This window comes from Periophthalmus magnuspinnatus, chromosome 6, assembly GCF_009829125.3.
Source record: "Periophthalmus magnuspinnatus isolate fPerMag1 chromosome 6, fPerMag1.2.pri, whole genome shotgun sequence".
Taxonomy (NCBI): Eukaryota; Metazoa; Chordata; class Actinopteri; order Gobiiformes; family Gobiidae; genus Periophthalmus; species Periophthalmus magnuspinnatus.
Window position 1 is genome coordinate 16,009,324 of NC_047131.1, and position 23,922 is coordinate 16,033,245.

The window sequence follows — 23,922 nt, forward strand, 5'->3', positions numbered from 1 at the left end:
CTGCTCTTGTAGTTGCAGTTAGCATGGAGTGCCCCTAGGTGATGCAATGCAGAGGGCAAGTTTTTAGCTCCACCTCCCTAGCCCAAAATAGCAGCTCCAGAGACCACAACACTGCCAAGAAATTGAAGGGCAATGTAGAATCAAGCAAAAAAACAGGAATTATGTAGCTTGTTGCATTAGACTGCATGGTGCTATGTTTTTAAGTTTTGCAGGCAATTGTTCTGTAGTCATCTGTACTCAAAATGATTAGCTAATTATTTAACTAAAAGAGTATGCTAACAGTACAATGCATATACTTGCTAGCTATGTTGAATTTGTAAGAGAGTCTTGCATATAAGTAAGGAGCTAAGATTGGACGGATACTTTAAAATTTTAGAAATGAAAGGTATTAGATTTTGTTTTAGCATATTCATACATTGGATAATGTTATTGAGACTTGCATTCACAAGAATCTGGGAAGTTTTAATAGCACTAAGTGATTGGAAAGCATCTACTGAGGCAGGAAATGCTTTACATGGTCATGGGAACCCGGAGGAGTGGAGGACCAATGAGGAGCTACGAACATATCGCCATGGAAACGGGGATGAAGCCATCACTGTCCAGACTAGCACACATGCGTTCACTGTAAGTACACACATAACCAGTGGTATTGTTGGGATAATATTCTTTGCAGATAGGAAATAAAATATTATTAAAAGTGTATTTTACACAGATATCGACTAGCCTAATAAAATCTGAGCCAAGTGAGAACCAAATACAAGCTAATATAATATCATCACCTTGACATTTAATGGAGGACTGTGTAACATGCTTGTCTCCATGGAGATGCTGATGCTTTGAGTTGGATGTTTCACTGAATGACATTAATCTTAGCTACCTCAATGGCAAGACAAGCAAGCAGCATCACCAGGCTAAATGTTGGCCAAGCCTGCTCACAGAGACAAAGCTTGTTTTTCAATATATTTTTGATAATAAAATAATTGAATGCAAAGTTTCTGTCTGAGTGGGTTTCTTCCAGTGACTCCTGTTTCTCCCATTACTTAAGATAGTCCTGATCAAGCCCCTGAACAAGATCACGGAGATGGGTCCCTGAGCACTGCACTGCGATGCTCATTGCTCCTGATGAGGTGCCCCAGCAGTATTGAAGGATGGGTCAAATGCAGAGGACAAATCTCCCTACAGGGACAATAAAGTGTACCTTAACTTTAAATACCATACTGTGAAATATTCCTGATAAAGCAATGACATCTCCATGAAGAAAACCAAATAGCAGGCATCCCTCTACTAGAAAAGTTGCATAGTACACCTTTAAAATCACTCTGGTATTATTTATTTGCCAAACATGGACTAAATATTACAATAATGACCACTTTACACTTATTACTAATTAAAAAGTGTGGTCAAGCACTGATTCTAACTGGACAAGGACTGTAAAAACATGACATTTGTATTATTCCCTCAGGTGGACCTCCAAAGACTGGCAGCTTGCAGTGAGTACTTCCGAGCCTTGTCCCAGTCCAGAATGAGAGAAACTACAGAGAACATCATCTATTTGGAGCATGTGCCATCCTTTATTTTCCACAATCTTTTGGAGTTTTCATTTTACAGCCGGTTTTCAGTCCCACCAGAGGAACTGGCCTCACACATCCAGGTATGCTCACTTCACCAGTCAGTGCCTGTCTGTGATACCCTCTAAGGCTTTTGCAGAAAGGTCAGCACGGTTACGCAGGTTTGGGGAAGTTGACAGGTGCCATGTTCAAAATGACATGACTGAGGTATAATATGCACTATGCAATTTTTCTGGTGGAGGGCCTATTCTGGTGGAGCGTCTCTACAGAGTTAAATCAATTTAACTCTGGATGAGCAGGTGAACCAGAGCAACTAACAGGTCAGATCTGTGGAGAGACATGCCTGCTATAGCAAGAATGCATGCTTTTCGAGGAATTTTTGAGCACTGAACACGTAATTGTAAAAATGCAAGAGAGACATGTTTAATGATATACGTTTCTATGAGGATAATCAGGTGGCAAACCTTCCACCCCATAAGTTACATAGTACACCTTTAGTGGCTCGCTGTAATGAAGTTAATCCTTTTTCTTTCATAGTTAATTATTCATTCATAATAGTGCATAAAGATGGTTTAACTAGATAGGGTATCCAAAGTTAACTCATTTTTATGTCAAGAATTAAATACACCTACAACTAGAGATTTGTCACCTGAAACTACACGTTGCACTCACCTGACATCATGTTTTAGGGACCCAACAGTTTAAAAGTCAGCTGGTGAGCAGAATTAAAGTCCATTGTGTAATGTGCTGTTTAACTGTTGATTGCAGATCTGTTGACCTAGTTTATAGTTAATATCTCTATAATTACTGGGCTTGTCCACATTAAACAGAACTGGTACAAACTTAAATCTTCTCTGCCAGTACAAATAAACAAAAGTGAAATAACCTTTTCACAGTAACTTTGGAAACTGGTTCTGTTATTCAACATCACAGTCTTGACTGTTGTGAGTTAAAAGTCTGTGTAATCCCTCAGTCATCCAGGTCTAATCCATAGTTAAAGTTAAATCTGTCAACTGGACAAAAAGTTGTAAGAGTGAAAACGTTTCACTGCTCATCCAAGCCGCTTCTTCAGAAATGAAAAAGCGGTTTATTACCAGTAATGTTTAAAACAGAAAGAGGCAGAGTAGAAATGTGTGGCATTTGAACTGTCATAGCAACAAAGTAGTGAGCAAAAAAAGACACTTAACCGTCCATATAAAGCAAATACCACAGTATACCACTCACATATTTGTCTTCATAAAGGTTTGTAGCTATCTTGTGGCTGAGGCTTTCCTCTCAAAGTGCCTGTTGGAGTTGGAGTCTGAACTGAGCCCACACAACTGTGCATCCTACCTGAGGATGGAGAGAGAGACCTGCTGTCCAGAGCTGCGGCAGGCCCTCTTTAAGTACCTGAGGAACAACTTGCTGGAGCTAACCCACATCGTCAGGTACACTCAGCTAATACTTCAGTAACTTCAGTAACATCATGCTGGGGGTGTTCCGCTTGTATGTTTGTGACCCAATGTTCAGCAGTTTCCATGGTGACACAATGCACACATTATCAAAAAGCTTTAAGATACCCTGAAAACTATCTTATCTAATACAAAATGGATGTAAATAACACAGGAGCCTGTGATCAATATGGGCATTCATGGTCCCATTCAGATGTTTGATGTTCAACACAAAAGGTGAGAGTGACAAACTGACAAACTGTAAATGCTAATGCTAGCTAGCTTGTTTTTTTGGTTGATGAGTCTCTCCTGGGTTTTGAGTCTCAGTTCTTGGGACTTATTAACCCAAACCTACTTTTTCTGGGACCTGTTGTTAAAACTTTACATGCTGCCGTTAGGCCAGTTAGTATGCAGCAATAATGTGTCCTACCATCATTACAGTGCTGTGAAAAAGTATTTCCCCCTTACCGATTTCGTACTTTTTCTGCACCTTTGTCACTTTTAGCGATTTCAGATCAAGGAAACTTAAATATTAGACAAAGATAACTCACAAGTAAACACAAAATGCAGTTTTAAGTGCCGATTTTATTTATTAAGGGAAAAAAGCCATCTGAACCTACATGGTCCATGTGAAAAAGTAATTTCCCCCTAAACCTAATAACTGGTTGAACCACTCTTAGCAGCAACAACTGCAGTCAAGCGTTGGGGATAACTGGCAATGAGTCTTTCACATCGCTGTGGAGGAATTTTGGCCCACTCTTCTTTGCAGAGTTGTTGCAGCCACATTGGAGGGTTTCCGAGCATGAACCGCGTTTTGAGGTCATGCCACAGCATCTCTATTGGGTTCAGGTCTGGACTTTGACGAGGCCACGCAAAAACCCTCTTTTTTTTTTTTTTTTTTTAAGTCATTCAGAAGTGGACTTGCTGGAGTGCTTTGAATCATTTCCCTGTTGCAGAACCCAAGTGTGCTTCAGTTTGAGGTCACAAACTGATGGCCGGACATTCTCCTTCAGGATTTGTTGGTAGAGACCAGGGGTACCATGACACTACCACCACCATGTTTCACTGTTGGCATGATGTTCTTTTTATCAAATGCTGTTTTACATTTTACGCCAGATGTAACAAGATGCACTCCTTCCAAAAAGTTCAACTTTTGTTTCATCAGTCCACAGAATATTTTCCCAAAAGCTTTGGGGATCATCAAGATGTTTTTGGGGTTTTTTTTGGCAAAAATGAGACTACCCTTTGTGGTCTTTTTGTCAGCAGTGGCTTTCGCCTTGAAACTCTGCCATGTATACCAAGTATCAGCAGTCACCTCCATTCTAAAACCTTCAAATCAGACTAGAAATCTAGGGGTAATAATGGACTGAGACTTGAACTTTAACAGCCACATCAAATCAACCAAATCAATCAACATTTGGACTAAACCAGGACCATGGGGAATATGTGAGACAGATCTCTACTTTGACAATGTTTGAATCCAGATCCCAAACAGTTCTGTTTAGCTGTGCATATGACTGAAAGGGTTTTTTTATGCACTCTTCTCATTTAATGTTAATTTATAACGATTATTTATGTTTTGATTTGTTGTATTGTGATTTTGTATTGTGTTATTATTCTGTAAAGCACTGTAGATTACTTTGTGTATGGATTGTGTTATACTGTACAAAAACACTTGCCTTGCCTTGAGTACTACATGTTACCCTGGCAGTGATTTCTCTAGTTTTCATTGTTCACATTGTACATTGTTCATTCTTACCTAAATTGTCTTGTAGGAGCCTTTATGATGAAGAAAAAGACGAACTCCTCCACCTGAGGACTGATGGCACCCTACACTTATGTTGCCTCAGAAAGGAAAACCTCACCACATGGGATGATCCGCAGACAGAACAGGCCCGGTATGTCTTTATTCTGGAGGGGCCCGAGGAGACTGGGGAGTGGAGACCGCTAACAGAGCTCCCCTTCAGAGCTGATAAGTGGTGCTTCACTACAGTGGTCCTACACAACTACCTGTACATCATAGGAGGATACCGGCAGCGCGCCAAGAGAGGCTGGGACTTCAAGATGTCTTCTTTTAGATACAACCCATTCACTAACACATGGGCCACTACAGCGCCACTGATAAAGGTTCGTATATAGTAGGCCTGTTGAATAACCAACTTCAAGGACTCAATATTAACTCTTGCTATTGTGATATTTTCTAGTACAGAAAGTTCTGAGTACATGATAATCTTGTATAATACATTGTTCCCTCCCTTACTTTGGCATTCAAATTATTTGCTCTTGGCAACTTGAAAACATGTTTTTTTTTTACTTTTGGTGAATTAAAAAAAAAATATATATATATATATTATTATTATCATCATGGTGTCGATATTGAGTATCAAGTCTTTTCCTTAGTATCAAAATGAAGTTTGAAATTTTAGTATCACATTACTAACACTACTCAAAACTGCCAGCTATTTCTTGAAACTTTATTTTGTATGCAATAATTAGGGCGTTGTATATTTCAGCCATACATATAAACAATTTTTAAAATACAATGTCAGCTATCTTGGCTTACGTGTTTAAAAGTAGTTTAATAGTGCTGTATGTAAATTTCTTGGTAGAGTCAAATACCTGCTTGCCTATGGAGGTATTATGGTCTGCCTAGAATATTCCCAAGTATGGCTTTAAATTAATCTTTACATTGTATCTTTTGTTTAATGCATTGAGGTATTTTAATTGCTCAAAAATATATTCTTACTGTGACAGGGGTCGCCTCTCCCTAACCCTAACCAGTAACTTTGCCTAGTTGTGTCACCTGCTCTTTTACATTGAAATAAATAAGATACATTCTGCACTTTGGAGCATTCATAGTAGAGTTAGCAGGTGGTCTCTCCAACTGAAAAGCTACTTAGTGCACCTTTAACCTTGATTATTGCATGATATAAGGCCTGTTTTCCTGTGATGTTCACAGCGCCGCAGACATTTCAGCGCGGTGGCCTGCTCCGGCTTTATTTACGCTGTAGGAGGATGGTACTTGGACTCACTGGTGACCCCTGACTCCAGCACAGCTCTTTACACAGCTGTGGAGCGCTATGACCCCTGGAAGGACACATGGAGGTTAGTGTGAGCAGGGTGAAAATAATGTGTCTCTAGTGCATTATTGTATTACTATTTCAAGGAGTGAACATGTTTAAATCCCCCAACTGGTATAAAAATTAGACATACTAAATGTTATATACAAACAAAAATAGCAGTCAGAAAAGCACTATACACATCTGATCAAATATTATTATATTATTACTACTTTATATATGTGCCTTAGATCAAGAAAAGCTGTTATGCTTTAAAAAAAAAAAGTTTGTATTTAGGTGTACATTAAAATGTGTGATGCACTGATCCAGCTTTTTCAGTTCTAATACCGATTTCGATTCTATAGCTTTAAGTAGCAGCCGATACCCGATATCTACTGATACCACTGCAGAGACTGAAAACAGCATTTATTTCCTTTAAACAAAAATAAAATAAGACAAAACTGATCCAAATGTGTTATGTAGCTGTTATTTATATCTGACGTAATTATAGAACAATTACAAATGTGTAAACGTTTGTAAAAATTCAAACATTATGAACTGGGCCAATTATGACCAGTAAATACTCTTATTACATCAATGTATATGTCCAACCAGGATATCGGCTGAACTGATATCGAGAAGCTGATATCTGATTCAGGTCCTTTTTTCTTTTTTTTTTTTTAATCCTATATCAGTATCGGATCAATGCATTGCTAATTAAAATATACATTTTGTTATTAGGTACCTTTGAAATATTTAGATGAATAATATTAATATAGATGATATAAATAGAGGTATGTTCAGCAGCAGTTAACATCTGGTTAGGAGATTATTCATGGGTTTTAGAGTGATGGAAATCTTGCTGCATTGTCACAGCAATTACCAATTCAATTAAAAACTAAATCTAATATTTTTGGGGGAAAAGTCCTCCAAATATCACCTTCATATAATCATCACTTTTACTGACAGAATCTTAGTACATTTATACATTTTATCTTTTTTATTCTAATCTTCTGCAGGTTAGTCTCCTCTCTGCCACTCACAGACTTCCAGTTCACTGTGTCTCTGTCCCATGATGTGCCTCTGGCTGCCAGTCGTGCACACTGTTTTTATGTTCTGGGAAACATCCAAAGAACAGGAGAAAAACTACTCCTTCAGTATGATACCAGACAAGGTAACATCTGCATCAAACATTTATGTGTATAAGTACATACAGTGATTTATGTGTATTGTTGTTAATTAGACTCCTGGTGTGAAATTCTACCTACACTGACCAGAGCAGATGCAGATTTGCCCACTCTCTATTTCCTGGGTGCTGCTGAAAAATTGATTGTGATTGGTGGAAACAACACCCATAATATAGTGACATCATTTTGCCTGCAGTCACAGAAGTGGGAGCAGGTATGACTCAATTCAACAACCAGGTCAATCCAGTTATGACTCACTAGTAATAGTATGTCCTAACTAACATGTCTAGTACAACAACTATTTTAATATAATAATAAAAATAAAATAATAAAAATAACTACTGTGAATAAGTCAACATGTGACAAAAGCTTTATGTTAACAATATTAAATTATTTCAACATTTATGTTTCTTGCACAGCACATTCAGATATGATTTACTTTTTCAAATCTTTATATTTGTCTTTTGAAAATACCAGATTTTATGGCAAGTCAAGGCAAAGCAAGTTTATTTGTATAGCACAATTCATGCACAGAGTAATTCAAAGTGCTTTTCAGAATAAGAACATTGCAGAAGAAGAACGTTACAGAAGAAGAACATTAAAAACATTACAACAAATACAACAAATCAAACCATAAATAATTATCATAAAATTAACATTAAAAGAGAAGAGGTGAATAAAACCCTTTCAGTCATATGCACAGTTGAACAGAACTGTTTTGAGCCTGGATTTAAATATATAGTTCATATGGCACTTGATGTACTTTGATATACAAGATGTACTTTGGACCTAGGCCATGGAGAGACTTGTTCACAAGCAGAGCTGCTTTAAAATCTATTCTCTGAGCCACAGGAGCCAGTGCAGAGACCTGAGCACAGAACTTATGTGCTCATACTTCCTGGTTCTAGGCAGTTTTCAAATGGAATGTTCCAGACTGAAGTGACATGTTAACTATGCAAGTGAGTGGTGATTTCAAACTGTTGAGCACAGACTTTAGAAATCTAGTGGGTGACGATCTCTTGGACAGTTGTGGCAGTTACAGGTGCAACGTGTCTAGGTGGGTACAGCGTTATTATTTGCCTTGTGGAATTGATAGCATTTCCACTAAGCAATGCAGTATTTAATGTTCTGTCCTTTCTCAACTACATTAATTACATTAACTTACATTAACTACAATCATTATTACTGTTTTTCTGTACAGGTGCAGATGACTGACAAAGTAGCTTTTGCCGGGCAGGGAACAGTGTCTGGTGACTGCATCTTTCTCCCAAGTATAGAACATAATACAGTCATGAAGCTGGATGCCCAAACTTTGTCTTTATACTCGCTCCCTCAACTACTTATACCTACCCTCTATGAATCTACCTTCCATATGGTCTTATAACGCCAACCGTTTGTCTACAGGGGGTATTACTATTATATTCAATGAACATATATTTATTGCTCAAGAACACCTTGAAAACATGCATTATTACTGGGAGCGTCATTGCCTCTCCACAGATCTGATCCGTAACTAGCCAAATGCTTGTCTCAATAAAGATCAAAGAGGAAATCAAATGCCTTACTACGGATTATTCTAGGCAAAGCAATAACATCTCCATGGAGACAAACAGGTGGTGGACACTTCCACAGTATAAAATTAAACATATCTATTTTTTTGTTCAAAGTTATCTTGAAAACACACCCTCTTACTATGAGTGGAGTTGCCTTTCCACAGATGTGATTATTAACGTGGCCTGTTGCGGTCACCTACTTGTCACCATGGAGACATTGGAACACCAGATAGGTTACACAGTGCTCCTTTAAGGCATTTCTGTGAAACAGTTCACACAATGCACTTTGACCTGGTTTAAACTATAGGGGTCTTGCCGTCACCTCCACAGTTAGGGAAGGATAGTGTTGCATAGCAGAAAGCGAATACTACATAGGGGCTTGGCTTGCTTTGCTGTTTGGTGTCATATTGCAAAAAAAAAAAAAAGTGTGTGAGGGGTGAAGGAGAATATGCATTTGGGAAAGAGGAGAGGGGAGGGGCAAAATCTCTGACCTCACTGCCTAAGCATATACCCACTCCAAGGACAGCGGAGTCAAACTGGGTGCGACTACTGGGCTTCTAATAAACAGGATTTGACATAAGGTAAATTATGTTTTGTTTTACTGTCAGTCTGCTTGTTTTTTTTTAAAAAAAAAGAAAGCTTGAATTACGTTGAACTGTAAGATAATGTGGACAGTTCTGAAAGGTAAATTATGCAATATTCTAGATGATCTTAATCTCATTGCAAGGTGGAATCATGGTATTAACCACATTGTACAAAACATGTTGTGTAGTGAGGTTCAGACAGATTGAAATTTTACCCAAAATTCCTAAAATGAATTGCTGTCAAAATATTAAAACTAGGCTAATATTTGTTTAATTTCTTCATGTCTACACTGTAATGGAACAAAGAGTTACTGTCTATGTAGTTGGCTTAATAATGTTAGATTTCTTACATTGCAATATCAAAATAATATGTATATTGACCATAGCCTTACATTCTTCTATTTGTTTGCTGTTGGAAAAAGTGGAAGTTTTGCTTGTAAAAACTGGTCTTGTTCTGTGTTTATATTTTGCTTGCCTGAGCTCTGACGTTTGCGCACATGCTCTGCCGGCACACTGCTATATCTGGACAATGAACTTTGTCCCACTTAGTGAATGTACAGTCAGATGACAAGCAATGGAAAAAGTATTATATGACCTGCTCTGAGCACAATGCCATGTTTGGAATCCCACTATTCAGTTTAAAACATGTCACATAACTGTTTTCATTTACAGTTGAAACCAGACGTTTACATACACTATATAAAAATACCCGTATGCTTTTTTTCCTCACTGTCTGACATGGAATCAGACTAAAGTCATACAATCATTTCTATTTGCTAAATGTCAGAATCATGAGAAAAGGTGAGAAAGACAATTTTTCATGACTTTCTTCAAAGTCTGAAGTTTACATACATTTTATTAATATTTGGTACCATTGACTTTAAACTGTATGACCTGGGTCAAATGTTATGGATATCCTTAGCAGGAATTTTGGCCTGTTCCTCCTGACATAACTGGTGTAACTGAGCCAAGTCTGAATGCCGCCTTGCTCGCACATGGCTTTTCAGGTCTGCCCATACATTTTCAAAAGAATTGAGATCAGGGCTTTGTAATGACTACTCCAAAACAATGACTTTTTTATCCTTTGTTACCAGTTTGACAGTATACTTTGGGTCATTGTCCATTTGTGCCCCATTTGAAAAGCATATGTGTCTTTTTATATAGTGTATGTAAACTTCTGGTTTCAACTGTAATTGTGAGACTTGAATGGGATAATTAAACCATATATTATGATTTTATATGTCTCTTTGTGGGTTGTTTATAGTGAAATAGAGCCATGGCTGAGGCCCATCAGGCGGTGGGCTTTGAGTTCACTGTGCGTCCAGATGGAGTAGACATCAAACTCAGTCGAGAGGTCATCAAAAACATCTACCTGTCTGGGGTCACCGCGTGGAAGAAACGTGCCATCAAGTTTAAGGTGGAATTACACAACATGGCGGCATGTGACTGTTATCTCTCCTTCTCACTATTTGGCTTATGTCCTTAAAAGTGACGAGTCATTCACGATGATAAAATAAGATGCTTTATAGTATATTACAATGACATGCTAAAACTTGAAGGGACTGGGGATACATAAAATCAAATTATAATCAGATTTTTATAGTATTATTAAAATTGCCCGTAAACAGTGAATCTCAGAGGTGGGTAGTACTCAGTTACATTTATCTAGTTACATTTACTTGAGTAATTTTGAAAGGAATTGTACTTTTCAGAGTACTTTTCTAGCAATATACTTTTACACCTACTTGAAACTTGAGTCAAACTTTTGATTAATCTTCCCACTGTGAGTAATTGACAAAAGCTTTATGATGACATGAACATTTGTGTTTCAGATATGATTTAGTTCTTTGTTTTTTTTTCTGTGTGAAAATATCAGATTTTGTACATTGTTTAATGTTTTGCTTCTAAAATTACATTAACTTAAAATCAGATGTTACTTCAGTAGTACTTTTCACAAACTCTTATTTTAGTAATGGACTTGGACTTTGCACATCTATTTGAGTAATATTATTCTGAAGTAATGCTACTCTACATTTTTTTAACCACTTCTATTTTTTTTGAGTTATAATAATTGACATATAAACAGTGAAATGATCTGATTTCTTTCTGATCATGATCCCTCTAATTACACAACACAACAGATTTTGCAGTCATTTAAATCATCTTAAATGTCCAGAAATAAGATAATAATCAGATTTTTGGGTGCATGTAAACAAAGGCAACGTTATATATTTCATTAACACTTTAAATAAAATAAATGGTAATTGGTCACATGTACGTAGCTTATATAGCACTTTTCTATAAAACTAATTAACTTTACTTTATTAACTAACTACACTTTTATAGCAATAAGTTGGTCTTTATGGCTAATAGTTATTATAAAGTGGTACCCATTTACTCATACATACAGTACATTCAGTCAGGGTGGGTAAAGTGTCTTGCCCAACTGCAGTAGGCTTGAAGGAACCTCAGAATTCAGCTTTTGTATCAGAAGTGAGATAAGTCAGATATATACAGATATTTTACTATAGACATACTATAAACATATTTATACAGGCAAATCATAAAGTAGTTAAACAACATGGAGGTCAACCATATCATTTAAATGTGAAGTATTGTAACATGTACCACTAGCATTGCATCCTGTTTTGTTTTTTCTGGACAGAATGGTGTTTTGGCTGGCGTGTACCCGGCTAGTCCCTCCAGCTGGCTCATAGTTGTGATCCTCATGATGAGTTCTCTGTACACTCACATTGATCCTTCACTGGGAATGATCAACGCCATCAAAGATACTCTCCCATTCAAGTAAGACCGCAGTAATAGTAATAGTAGTAATGATAATGGTAGTTGTAGGTAGTAGTAGATGAAGTAATAGTAATAGTAATGGTAATAGTACTAGCAGTGATATTAGTAGTAGGAATAGCATTAGTAGTAGGAGTAGTAATTGTGCAGTTGTTAGTACTTATGTTCATTTAGCTTTATAGAGCCAAATTTCTTATTTACAGTTTTCTTTTTAAGCGTACATAGTGTATTGATATACGTTCAGGTCCTTGTTTATTTCTTTTTTAGACCTGGTTTAGACCTGGTTTAGTCCTGGTCTTTGTGGTACTTGGAAAGCCTTTTTACTTGCTCTCAACGTGTTTAAGTATCAACTACAATACATAAGGTTATTAGAACTAACACTAACCTGGTGGGGTCTGGGGTCTGCACACAGGGATTACATGAGTGTCCAGACTAGAGCAGTGCTGGGGGCCATCTTGTTTGCCACAGGTTTATGGCTCTTCTTGATCGTTCTTCTGAGATACACACTCAAAGTGCTGTTGTCCTACCACGGCTGGATCTTTGAGTCGCACGGAAGAATGACAACCTCCACCAAAGTCTGGCTCGTAAGTCACCGCACTTATGGAAAAATACATGGACATCTATAGACAGCTCCCAAAACAACAGCAAGCCAACCAACAAATTATACAAATAAGATTAAAAGTACTCAGTAAAATTTCTGCTCAGGTACTGAAACACGGCATAGTGATTAGTTTCCTCCAGACACTCGATTCCAAAACATGCAAAATAGGTCAAATCTTCAAACCATGGTAATCCTGACCAAGCACTTGGTTGAAGCATGGGTCAAATGCAGAAAAGAAATTTAGCTCTCTTGAAGGACAAATAAAGGATACCTTACATTAAATCTTATTTGTGTTTGACATCAATGTAATTACAAACAGTACAAAAATACAGACTTTAAAAAGCTAATATTTTAATGTATAATTGTTACTGAACTTACTTACACAGTGAGTAGAGTGGCTTACTATTTCCAAAGTAATGTTGGAGAATATAAAAGTAGTGTTATAGTGTTGTATAACTGCTGTTACAATACAATTTAATGAAAACAAAAAGTCTTGTAAATTAGGGACTGACCAGTAGTAATCCTTTTTCTTGTATATTGGGGAGACAGTTACACAGTCGTAAAGCACTTGTGTATACTCATTGTACTTGAGCAAGATGCTTTACCGCTCATGTCTTTGTATGATTGCGTGTTTTTTTTTGTTTTTTTTACAGAACCTAGTGAAAATGTTCTCTGGTCGCCGTCCTCTTCTGTACAGCTTCCAGGCCTCTTTACCCAGACTGCCTGTGCCCAGTGTGGAGGATACTATTCGGAGGGTGAGGTCATGATAGTTAGTTATACATTACAATCATTTATTCAGTTTATTAGACTAGCCTCAGACAATATTTTCAAGACTTTTTTGGATATTTAGTTTTATTTATTCTAATCAAACCTTTTACGATTTTGATTTTGCTGCATACCAAATATGTTTAATATTTTGTCATGCCATTATTAACATTATTGCAGTTGTCCTACTGTGACATAACAATTTTAAATTATTTATCAAAATCCGTTCTAATTATGTAAATAGCAGGTGTGTAACAGCTAGAAAGAGTCCATACTACATAATCTCTTTAGTGTTTGTCCTACAGTATCTTGAATCAGTGCGCCCTCTGCTGGACGATAACCAGTACAACCAGATGGAGATATTAGCCAATGAATTCAAAGATACCCAGGCCACCCAGCTCCAAAGATTTCTCATCCTAAAATCCTGGTGGTCAAATAACTATGTGAGTATTAGCAAGTGTCAAGTGAAGTTTCATGACAAATTTGTTTTTATTTAATGTTGTTTTGGAAATGCGTTTAGGTAAGTGACTGGTGGGAGGAGTACATCTACCTCAGAAGCAGGAGCCCTATAATGGTCAACAGTAACTTCTATGTGATGGTAAATAATTATACAAAGATTATTTTAGGTTATATATTAGTATATTTAGTACTATAAATGACAAGTGAAATCTGCTTATGTCTAGGACCTCTTGTATGTAACGCCAACACATCGACAAGCTGCCAGGGCGGGTAATGTGGTTCACGCAATGCTGCAGTACAGACGCAAATTGGAGCGAGGAGAACATGCACCGGTAATGAATGCATAGAATTATGAAGTGCTTGCATTTTTTATTTATTTATTTATTTATTTATTTTTACAACTGAGAACTGTCATATCCTCAAAAATCAAGCAGCCCTTTAATTTAGTCTTATGTGAATTGCTGTGGTCTCTTTTCAGCTGAGGGCCTTGGGGACTGTCCCTATGTGTTCCACTCAGATGGAGAGGATGTTCAATACCACACGATTGCCAGGCATTGAAACAGGTCAGCAACCTTTTAGAAAATCTTTAAACAGACTTTTTAGTTCCCTCATCAAAAACATCCACACGTGTTTAAGTCATAAACTGTATATATATATACACAGTGTTCTTTATACAGTCCTTGCACCCTCTGCCAGTCTTCTTTTACCTGTAACTTAAAGGCCCTGTGCCTGATTTTTTCCTATAAATTTGTCTTTCCCCAGTACAGATATATTGTATAAGCACTTCTTGAAATCAAAATAAGTCTGCCGCATACTGAAATTTTATTTTTATTTGATTAGGAAGTGCACATTAGCATGCTAGTTTTTGACTGGCAAAACTCTGCTCTTGTCTCTGAGAGTTTTGAAAAGTGCTTATAAACTCATAGCAGTAATAATTCGTAACGCAAGCAGGCCAATGAGGGATAACTTTGGACCACTTCAAACTGCTTAAAATGAACTAGTTCTGTTTATCACAGTAAAGGTACAGCACCTTTAATATTTTAACTTAAAATATAAAAGAAGATTGATCACATTTCCCTTGTGTCTTTGGTAGATATTGTGCAGCACCTAAATGATAGAAAGCACCTTGTCATCTACCACAAGGGACGATTCTTTCAGCTGTGGCTGTACACCGGGGGTCGTCACCTGTTACCCAGTGAGCTGGAGATGCAGTTTCAGAGGATTCTCAATGACACGTCCAAACCCCAGCCCGGAGAGCTTAAACTGGCTGCACTCACAGCAGGAAACAGGTACTTAATATATTTCCATACAGGGATTCATTCATTCATATTAGCACCAATTATAAATGAAGGGCAGGACATTTTTTATTGTTCTTGCTTTAAAATAAAGGTATTTCCCCCCAATTAGCAATAACATTTCAGTTGTCACTGACATAAAAACTATAAATATATATAATATATAATTCAATTCTTAAATTCACCTCAAAGGGGCCTGTACCTAACTTTTGATTCTTCTAGTTCAGGAAAAGCCTCTTACTCTACACAGCATAAAGAAAACTATAGACTGAATTATATTGCATTGAATTGAATTGTATTTTTAAAAATAGTTTTGGATGAGAACCACAAGGAATCATCTGCCAGGGAAAGACAATTTTATCCAAAATGGGGTCAGAAAGTCTCCAAACATTCCACATAAGGGTTTCATGTTGGTTGAAGGAACTATGACCAATTTTAGTCATAATACATGTACTTTCTCTGTGCAGAGTTCCATGGGCGCAGGCGAGACACCAGTATTTCAGTGCTGGAGTGAATAAACAGTCCCTGGATGTGGTAGAATCGGCTGCCTTCTTCCTGGCTCTGGATGAAGAGCCACAGGGATACGACCCTTCAAAAGACAGGTCACTGGACAGCTACGCCAAGTCCCTGCTCCATGGGAAATGTTATGACCGGTAAAAACAGGAACAGATCATCCTAACCCCTAATTCTAATGTTGTGACCGCTAAGCACCAGAACAGATCACCCTAACCTCTAACTCTAATCTAATGTCTAATGGAGAATTCTTACTGCTCATTGTATTCTCGCATTACACCTCTAGATGCTATCTATGTTTCTACTGTTTGATACTGTCTCAGTTTTGGCCTGACAGAGGAAGACCAGGTTTTACACCTTTCATTTACTGGTCAGACAATCTAATAAACTTACAGATGGTCTAGCTTTAAATCTACCTGACAATCATTTATTCAATTACAGGTGTTTTTACTGCTAGAAAATACTTAAAACATAAAAAACATTCATTTTTAGTGTGAGCATTCTTGCCTCTCCACAGATCTGACCTAAAACTTGGAGTGTTGGCATTGTCACCTGCTTCTCTCCTTGGAGATAGACTAGTTTAATGGTTGATGAACATTGACGGCAAAGCAAAAACATCTTCATGGAGACAAGCACATAGCATACCCTCCATCTGAAAAGTTACAACGTGTACCTTTAATATCTCTGTAATAACTGAGCAAAGAACTGATCAAATTCTATCACGCAATAATATCCTGTTCAGTTTAGCACAGATGTTCATTTAGAATTTTTTTAATTGCTCTTTTCTTCCAGGTGGTTTGACAAATCCTTCAACTTAATCTCATATCCAAATGGAAAAATGGGCATAAATACTGAGCATTCCTGGGCTGATGCACCTATCATCGGACACATGTGGGAGGTAATGTCTCGAATTTGTGCAAAAGTATTCATGATTGCCGTTCAAGTGAGCTGTAATGCTGTGTTTTTTTAGTATGTTCTTGCAACAGACTGCTTCCATCTTGGATACACTGAAGAGGGGCACTGCAAAGGGGACGTGAACAAGGGCCTTCCTTTCCCCACTCGCTTAAAGTGGGACCTTCCAACAGAGGTAGGATTTGTACAAGGGCTGCCCCGATTAATTACAAATCCAATTGCAAATCTAATCATCACTAGGGCTGCAATGATTTATTGACTAATAGTGACTATTCGCCTATAAAAAATATCATAGCATCATAGTCATACTTAGATCATTCTAATTGTTATCTGGACTGTACAGAGACATACAAAATTACCTTTCATAAGAAAGATACTGAAATTACTGAATCAAAATGACAAAAAAGAATAAACAATTTAAAATTTTCATATAAATATTCTCTATTTAGAAGCCTTCAGCCAGCATATTTCAGTCTTTATTTGGTTAGAAATGTGTTTTAAAAATCAGAAATTAGAATAGAAATAATAATTTTCCCATAATCACTGAGCCCACATTCACATCCCATAATAACAAACTCTCTTAGTGCCAAAAGGTCATCGAGTCATCCTGCCTGTTAGCCAAGCAGATAGCCAATGATGTGGACTTCTATGGATATCTGTTTAATGATTTTGGGAAAGGCCTGATCAAGAAGTGCAGGACGAGCCCGGATGCCTTCATTCAGATGGCCCTACAGCTCGCACAGTTCAGAGTAAGACTTAAAGGAGACATTTTATGCTTTTTCTGAGCATTTTGCATAAATATGTAGTGTATAACTATAACAGACATAGATCATTATTTTATAGTTGGTTGTCCAATGACTTTCTGTTCAAAACTGTAGAACATCATAGTTCCATGCCCCTATAGCAAACTGTAGATTTTCATTTACTTGTTTTTATTGTTGAAATACTGACTACTTGGCTCAACACTTATATATATATATGACCCAGAGTCAGATTTTTTTAAATAATTGAACAATACAAGATTATTCAAGCATGCACTTTTGAGCGAGCTAATGATGAGGGAACACTGTTATGACATGGTTAAAAGTTCATAAAAGTTAATTTTGTATACATCCCCTTTAAAATACATTCACACATTTACTATAGGGACTCCTTAACACTATTATTTCAATCTATTGTATTGTAGGACCAGAAGGTGTTTTGCCTCACATATGAATCCTCAATGACACGCATGTTCAGAGATGGTCGCACAGAGACAGTTCGCTCCTGCACTTCTGAGGCAGTGGCTTTTGTCAGAGCCATGGAGGACTCTAGTGCAAAAGTGAGTAAACACACGTACCGGTCTAAAGTTATAAGGGTCAGAGTGATCCTTCCAGGGCTTGGTCACCAGAACCTGCTGGAAAAGATATGAAGAGATGATAAAGAAGTTCAGTTCAAATGTCATATTTGATTTAGGAAAATGTGGCATTCAGCAGTGCCCATCGCAGGTCCTGGAGGGAGCCTCACTGGCTCCCTGCAGAACCAGCTGAGTGAGGGGAGTGGGACGATGAACCATTTATTGTCCCGCTCACAAGTGTACCAATATATATATATATATATATATATATATATATATATATATATATATATATATATATATATATATATATATATATATATATATATATATATATATTTTAAGAATTATTGTTTTTATTTTGCAAATAAAGATTTAAATTGATAAAAGGCAAGCTTATCATGTAGCAGACTTGGGCATTTTGCGGCCCGTGGGTCACATCCGGCTCTTGGCCTATTGTAATCCGGCTGATATGTAACGATATTTTTTACGATAACGGTAATTTACTGATTAATTCAGGTGAATGAAAACTGTTGGGCTCCACAGTAAATATAATGATTACAGATTATATCTATATCTTTAAACTAGAAAGCCCAGAAGCTCTCCCTGTTTAAGAAGGCTGCAGAGAAACATCAGAACATGTACCGCTTGGCCATGACTGGAGCAGGCATCGACCGACACCTCTTCTGTCTTTACATCATGTCCAAGTACTACAGGGTCAACTCACCTTTTCTCAAGCAGGTTAGACCCTCCACAGTCAATCGGTAATCCTAATTTAATTTTTGTTTACATTATTTACATCTGTCTTCTAGGTCCTGTCTGAACCTTGGAAGTTGTCCACCAGTCAAACTCCTCAGCAGCAGCTTAACTTGGTGGATATCAATAAGTTCCCCAAATATGTGGGCGCTGGGGGTGGATTTGGACCCGTAAGATCAGTAGTTATAAGTTAGATTTTTTTATTTTTTTTTATTTTGCTCATTTTTGATCAATTTGTATTGCCATATGTGACCTCTAGGTGGCTGACGATGGCTATGGCGTTTCTTACATCATTGTTGGGGAAAACCTAATCACATTCCACATCTCCTGCAAGCACTCCTGCCCTGATACAGTAAGTCAAAAACACAAATATTCAAGATATTAAATATACAGATATTTTACTTAGCTTAGCTAAATATACTTTCTGTTTGTAGGATTCGTACAGGTTTGGCCATCATATTCAGAGGGCAATGCTCGATATCCAGGCACTTTTCTCAACTGAAAATGGAACTGCAGTAGTTCAGAATGGCAAAAAGCATATGTGACAATAAGGGTAGATTTTGAACATTCATTTCAAAATGTGCTATGTGGGTAGATTTTGAACATTCATTTCAAAATGTGCTATGTATTTTCTGTAAACAGGTTATGGGGGCAAGCTCCACTCCACTCCAAATTTTTTGTCAGTAACTGGCCATTCCATGTCATTAAGGGAATTGTTACTCATATTTATAAGTTGCAGTGCAAAATTCTAAACGGAAATTATATTTCCTAGTGGTTTTTAGCTTTATAAATGTGTGTAAAATCTGTAAATATGTCCATTGTACCTTACAGCGCATTATAAGAATATTTTGTATATATGAAAGAACACACTCTTTTGGGGTATTTATTAGTTGAGCTGGGGACAATACAAAAAGTCAAAGTAATAAAAAACAACTGATCTTTTCCAATGGTTTCTTTTCAAGGCATCAGATACAGCAAAACTAAAACTAAGCTAACTGTACAAAGAGAATGGACCAACAGAAACGCACTGCCCACTTTTTGATCAAAGCCGTTCAAAAAGCCCATAGGCAACCACACACCAGGCCAGGCACATTTTAGCCCACTCTTCATCTGCATCCGTGTCATTTGACACTCTTTAACATAAAAGAATACAGGACATGAAAGGCAAATTAATATCGCTCTAGCTCCTAAAACCTACAGGTAGGTCGAGTCCACTGAGTGCAGTGTTCCACTTCAGCCACTGTGTGGAGCAGTTTTCTCTTGATTTAGACCAACCCAGTCATTTTGCCTAGGCATGTGTGATGATGGTTTGAAGGTTTATGTCTCTAAAATCACTGAGCGGAGCTGTGCAGGGTCCGGTCTGTTTAAGCACAATTAGGATGTGACACCAGGAGTGGGGTTGACATTCTGAGTGGCAGCCTGTGGAGCTACTTCTATGATCCGGGGTTTGTCGATGATGCGGGCCGTACGGTTTCCTTTCTCTACAATCCCGATGATCCATGCCTGATGACCCTCTCCATATTTGGGTGATTTGATTTCAGCGCAGAAACGTGCAGCTTGTTCACGAGGCAAACATATCAGAAGGCCCCCTAAAGAAACACACACAAAAGATTTTATTTTAAGGGTCTTACTGAAAGGCTCATACAGCAAGTACACTACATCTCTATTATTTATGTATGCCAACACACCTGAGGTTTCAGGACAGGTGCCATGCATGAGTCCAAACATGTTTCCACAGGCTTTAGACACAGCGGCCATCTTGGCGAGTACTGGGAGGTTGTGGATGACGAATGACACCTCACTTCTCTGCTGCTTTGCCAGAGTTTGTGCGTGGCCTAAAATCCCAAATCCTGTGATGTCCGTGGCAGCATGTGCGTTGAACGTGTGCATGAGACCAGCCGCTATAGGGACCGTTCATAATAAAAGTTTAGAAAATTATGAATGATGCATTTACAAGGATCTATGGATGCACAACTAACCTGTTCTGTTGAGTCTGGCCATGTTCATCATGGCCTCATGATAGGCCAGTTCTACGTCTTCTTGAGTTACAACAAGCTTGATTTTGTTCCATTTCTCAGGCTGAGCATTCAAAACATAAGGTATGATTAAGTATGTTAGAAAATAAATTCATTAATATTTTGTATTTTCTGTGATAAAACAAGACATACAATATCTAGCCACTGGTGCACTGCAACAGCTACTTGTGTCCCTAAAGGCTTAGTCAATACTAGCACATCTCCAGGAACTGCATTGTCGGGCCTGGGTCAAACAACACAACATCACAATATATTAACCAATCAGAACTATAAATAGTACTGTATGTAGGAAATAGTCTGAGGGAAAAGTTCTTACATAATAAACTCATTGGGCTGACAGACAGTTGTGGCCACACCCCCCATCACCACCCAGGGGTTGAGTACCGTCTGACCTCCTGTTACAGATGTGCCTGCCTCTTCTGAGGCATCTTTGAAGCCTTGGATGATTAGTGGTATGACTTTATCACGTTCCTAAACAGAAAAAATAATAAGATGCATTACTTATATTTCATGTAAAACATTTCATTGAATGTCACATGTCATACCTTCTCTGACATTTTGTTGCTGACCCCCAGGAGCATTAGCATGTTGTCACATTCTGTTACTCCCATGGCATACAAGTCACTTAAAACATTGGCACATGCAATTCGTCCCTGAAAAGGAAATATTCTGTTACAACACATCAACCCGCCAATCTGATTAGTGTCTAGTGTAAATACCATCATGTAGGGGTCATCCACGATGGGGTAGATGTAGTCTGTTGTTTGAACTAGTGAAAGGCCTCCATGTCTGAGAGGGATGACACATGTGTCCATGCCTATGCCTGTCACAAGAAGCAGTTAGGTTTTGTCTTTAGAATTACAAACATTCTTATTAACAAAACATCACATGTTCTGATTCAATTTGTAATGCATGCTGTGATGTTTTTGGTGTGATTTGTAGTGCATGGTGTGCTGAATCATGCATGCCTAATCCTAATCCTTCTCCCATTTATTCTTGTAGAGAACAATTTTCTTTGTGGTTTTCATTCTCCATCTGTACAACATATGTTTATATCTTATAATAGTCATAATAGTATAATATACTATAATAGTATAGTAGTAAAATCTAACAATATCCTCCTGGACTATACTAAGCCAGTTTTTCTTTCAAAACATTGTTAAATGTAACCATTACCTAGTCGAGGCATAACTGCCCCAAGGAACTGCTCATCCTCTTGGTAGTGGTTTTCCTGTAAACTTTCTAGCAGTTTCTGTAGCACGTCTTGTGGCACCTGCAGTAAAATATGGATATGTTGTAAACAAATAACATCTAAATTCTCGTAAACAGGTAAAGAGTGCCTCACAGACCTTGCAGCCCGTGCCCTTGAGCTCTGCGTAGCGCGTGAGCCTGAAGTTCTTGTCCAGCTCATAGCTCTCTGGGTTAAAAGACTCCCTCACAGACATGTCTGGAGAAACTCTGGGCCTTCACCACTGATGGAGATTACAACACAAACAAGGAATTTTAATCTGCAATCAATCAACAAGCTAGTAGTAGTACTTTTCAGTTTTAAGTATTATCAGTATTGCATAGGCCTTTTGACACATGTTATTATTATGCAAATGACGCTGTTTATAAACACAGTTACAAATCTAACATTAAATATGTTAATTACAGCTGTAAGCAAAATGAATGTCACAAACTCAGTCCACTGACAGCATTTAATCAATATCTAATTTGCTATTCGCCTTTAATTTGCTATCAAGTGCCAGGATAGTGTAGAGTTACTTCTAGGAGTGAGCAGTGATGCAGACTTGGGTCACTACAGTAGATGCCTGCTCCATGTGCAGGAGGGGGAGTGTTCACAGTAACGTGGCTAAGTTCATTCAACTCTGGGACGAGCTCACATCAGCAGCTCTTCACATGTCCCGCTCTGGTTTGGGGGACTACACAAGTGGACTAGTTTACACGACCTCTGCCAAGAGCTTTGTTTTCATTTAGGCTTTGTTTTGGTAAAATGCAGTTTGTGTTTCCGTGCTAACACTTGCTAAGCGCTGAGGCAGGGGATGTACAGAAGCAACATCACAGAACTAAACACACAAGTTACAAGCCGCTGCAAAACCCGATCGTGCGCACATAACTCCGCACAACTGCAGCCCGTGTGGAGAATATAAACCGAGCACAGACTGTTGAAGCGTGGAAGCAGAAAAGTTGCGGTACAAGAGCGAATAAAAATGTCGGCGGCGGAAAAAATTAACCCCTTCCTCTCCTCCGCCATGCGACCAGCGCAACATCCCAGCGCCTATGTGCAAAACAGCAGTCTGCATGCGCCTTGGGGAAACTTTCTGCGGACATGGAGCAAAACGAGTGTCTACAGCGGCTTTATGAGAGATTCTAGGACCAAAGCGGAGTTTTATTCCTACAACAATTCCCCTTTAATTGCCCTGCCAGTTTCTCCTTACCAGGCTCACGATAGCGGCGATCCCCAGCACAAGTGCGGGGACTGCAACCACAATGCACCGAGGCGATATTTAGCTGCCGTGCGCTAATGCCTGACCAGAAAGTTCAACGTTTGCTTTAAAACCGGGTCAAATTACGCACAAGAGGGATCAAACCTTTAAATATTAGCTTGTTTGAACACGAGTATATGCGTCTAAAATCTCTGAGCACATAAGGAATAATAAAATGATGACTTATGGAGAGAAAATATTCACAAGATGTCCGCGGGTCCTTCGTGCTCCAGGAGGCGGCTTCAACCTCCCCTTTAATGGGCTAAAAAGTCTGGCAACAAAATTCATACAATGGGGTGTACCTTTAATTGAGTGTTTTCCCTCCAATTACCCCAAAAGAAAATATAGCTCATTATTCTTATAAACTGCAACTTTTTGATTATTATCAGACATGTCATGAAACTTCCTTTATATATGGTTCTCTACTCTTGATACTAGTTACATTTTATAAACATTATAGCCTACAGGGTTGACACTTCACATACCACTTTTTGAAGGTTTTATAAAAGACAGTTTATTGAGGCAGGCAACAACACAACACTTAAAGGTCACTGGGCAGAGACTACAGTAAAATGAT

General features: G+C 38.0%; 3 protein-coding genes across 5 annotated transcripts in view; 2 read left to right on the forward strand and 1 right to left on the reverse strand.

The window, feature by feature from the left end:
• The window catches only part of cpt1b (carnitine palmitoyltransferase 1B (muscle)), a 74,076-nt gene extending 54,314 nt beyond the window's left edge, over positions 1–19,762 (forward strand). The window contains exons 2-20 of the mRNA XM_033967650.2: positions 9,343–9,378; positions 10,646–10,798; positions 12,047–12,186; positions 12,596–12,767; positions 13,438–13,539; positions 13,855–13,992; positions 14,070–14,147; positions 14,233–14,340; positions 14,487–14,571; positions 15,102–15,297; positions 15,771–15,956; positions 16,609–16,714; positions 16,787–16,903; positions 17,313–17,477; positions 17,915–18,049; positions 18,653–18,805; positions 18,877–18,990; positions 19,080–19,172; positions 19,255–19,762. Of these exons, the coding sequence (XP_033823541.1) occupies positions 10,658–10,798; positions 12,047–12,186; positions 12,596–12,767; positions 13,438–13,539; positions 13,855–13,992; positions 14,070–14,147; positions 14,233–14,340; positions 14,487–14,571; positions 15,102–15,297; positions 15,771–15,956; positions 16,609–16,714; positions 16,787–16,903; positions 17,313–17,477; positions 17,915–18,049; positions 18,653–18,805; positions 18,877–18,990; positions 19,080–19,172; positions 19,255–19,365 (2,340 nt within the window). The 5' untranslated portion in view covers positions 9,343–9,378; positions 10,646–10,657 and the 3' untranslated portion in view covers positions 19,366–19,762. The remainder of the gene's footprint in view (positions 1–9,342; positions 9,379–10,645; positions 10,799–12,046; positions 12,187–12,595; positions 12,768–13,437; positions 13,540–13,854; positions 13,993–14,069; positions 14,148–14,232; positions 14,341–14,486; positions 14,572–15,101; positions 15,298–15,770; positions 15,957–16,608; positions 16,715–16,786; positions 16,904–17,312; positions 17,478–17,914; positions 18,050–18,652; positions 18,806–18,876; positions 18,991–19,079; positions 19,173–19,254) is intronic.
• LOC117371822 (kelch repeat and BTB domain-containing protein 11) lies at positions 167–8,643 on the forward strand. The gene is made up of 8 exons (XM_033967496.2): positions 167–624; positions 1,463–1,651; positions 2,811–2,995; positions 4,774–5,125; positions 5,958–6,103; positions 7,077–7,231; positions 7,301–7,458; positions 8,446–8,643. The coding sequence occupies exons 1-8, from the start codon at positions 379–381 to the stop codon at positions 8,626–8,628; spliced, it is 1,614 nt and encodes a 537-aa protein (XP_033823387.2). The 5' UTR covers positions 167–378; the 3' UTR covers positions 8,629–8,643.
• sephs1 (selenophosphate synthetase 1) lies at positions 19,679–23,380 on the reverse strand. Of its 3 annotated transcripts, none has more exons than XM_055222454.1 (10): positions 23,298–23,380; positions 22,206–22,331; positions 22,033–22,129; positions 21,576–21,679; positions 21,402–21,509; positions 21,173–21,327; positions 20,989–21,079; positions 20,800–20,899; positions 20,509–20,721; positions 19,679–20,409 (listed from the first exon to the last, which is right to left on the reverse strand). In XM_055222454.1, exons 2-10 carry the CDS (start codon positions 22,299–22,301, stop codon positions 20,195–20,197), a joined length of 1,179 nt encoding a protein of 392 aa, XP_055078429.1. In that variant the 5' UTR covers positions 22,302–22,331; positions 23,298–23,380; the 3' UTR covers positions 19,679–20,194. The 3 variants fall into 3 exon arrangements, with proteins under 3 accessions (XP_055078429.1, XP_033823542.1, XP_055078430.1); XM_033967651.2 differs by having other exon boundaries at positions 19,686–20,409; positions 22,206–22,328; XM_055222455.1 differs by having other exon boundaries at positions 19,686–20,409; positions 22,206–22,325; positions 23,298–23,349.
• Positions 23,381–23,922: the final 542 nt, after the last annotated feature.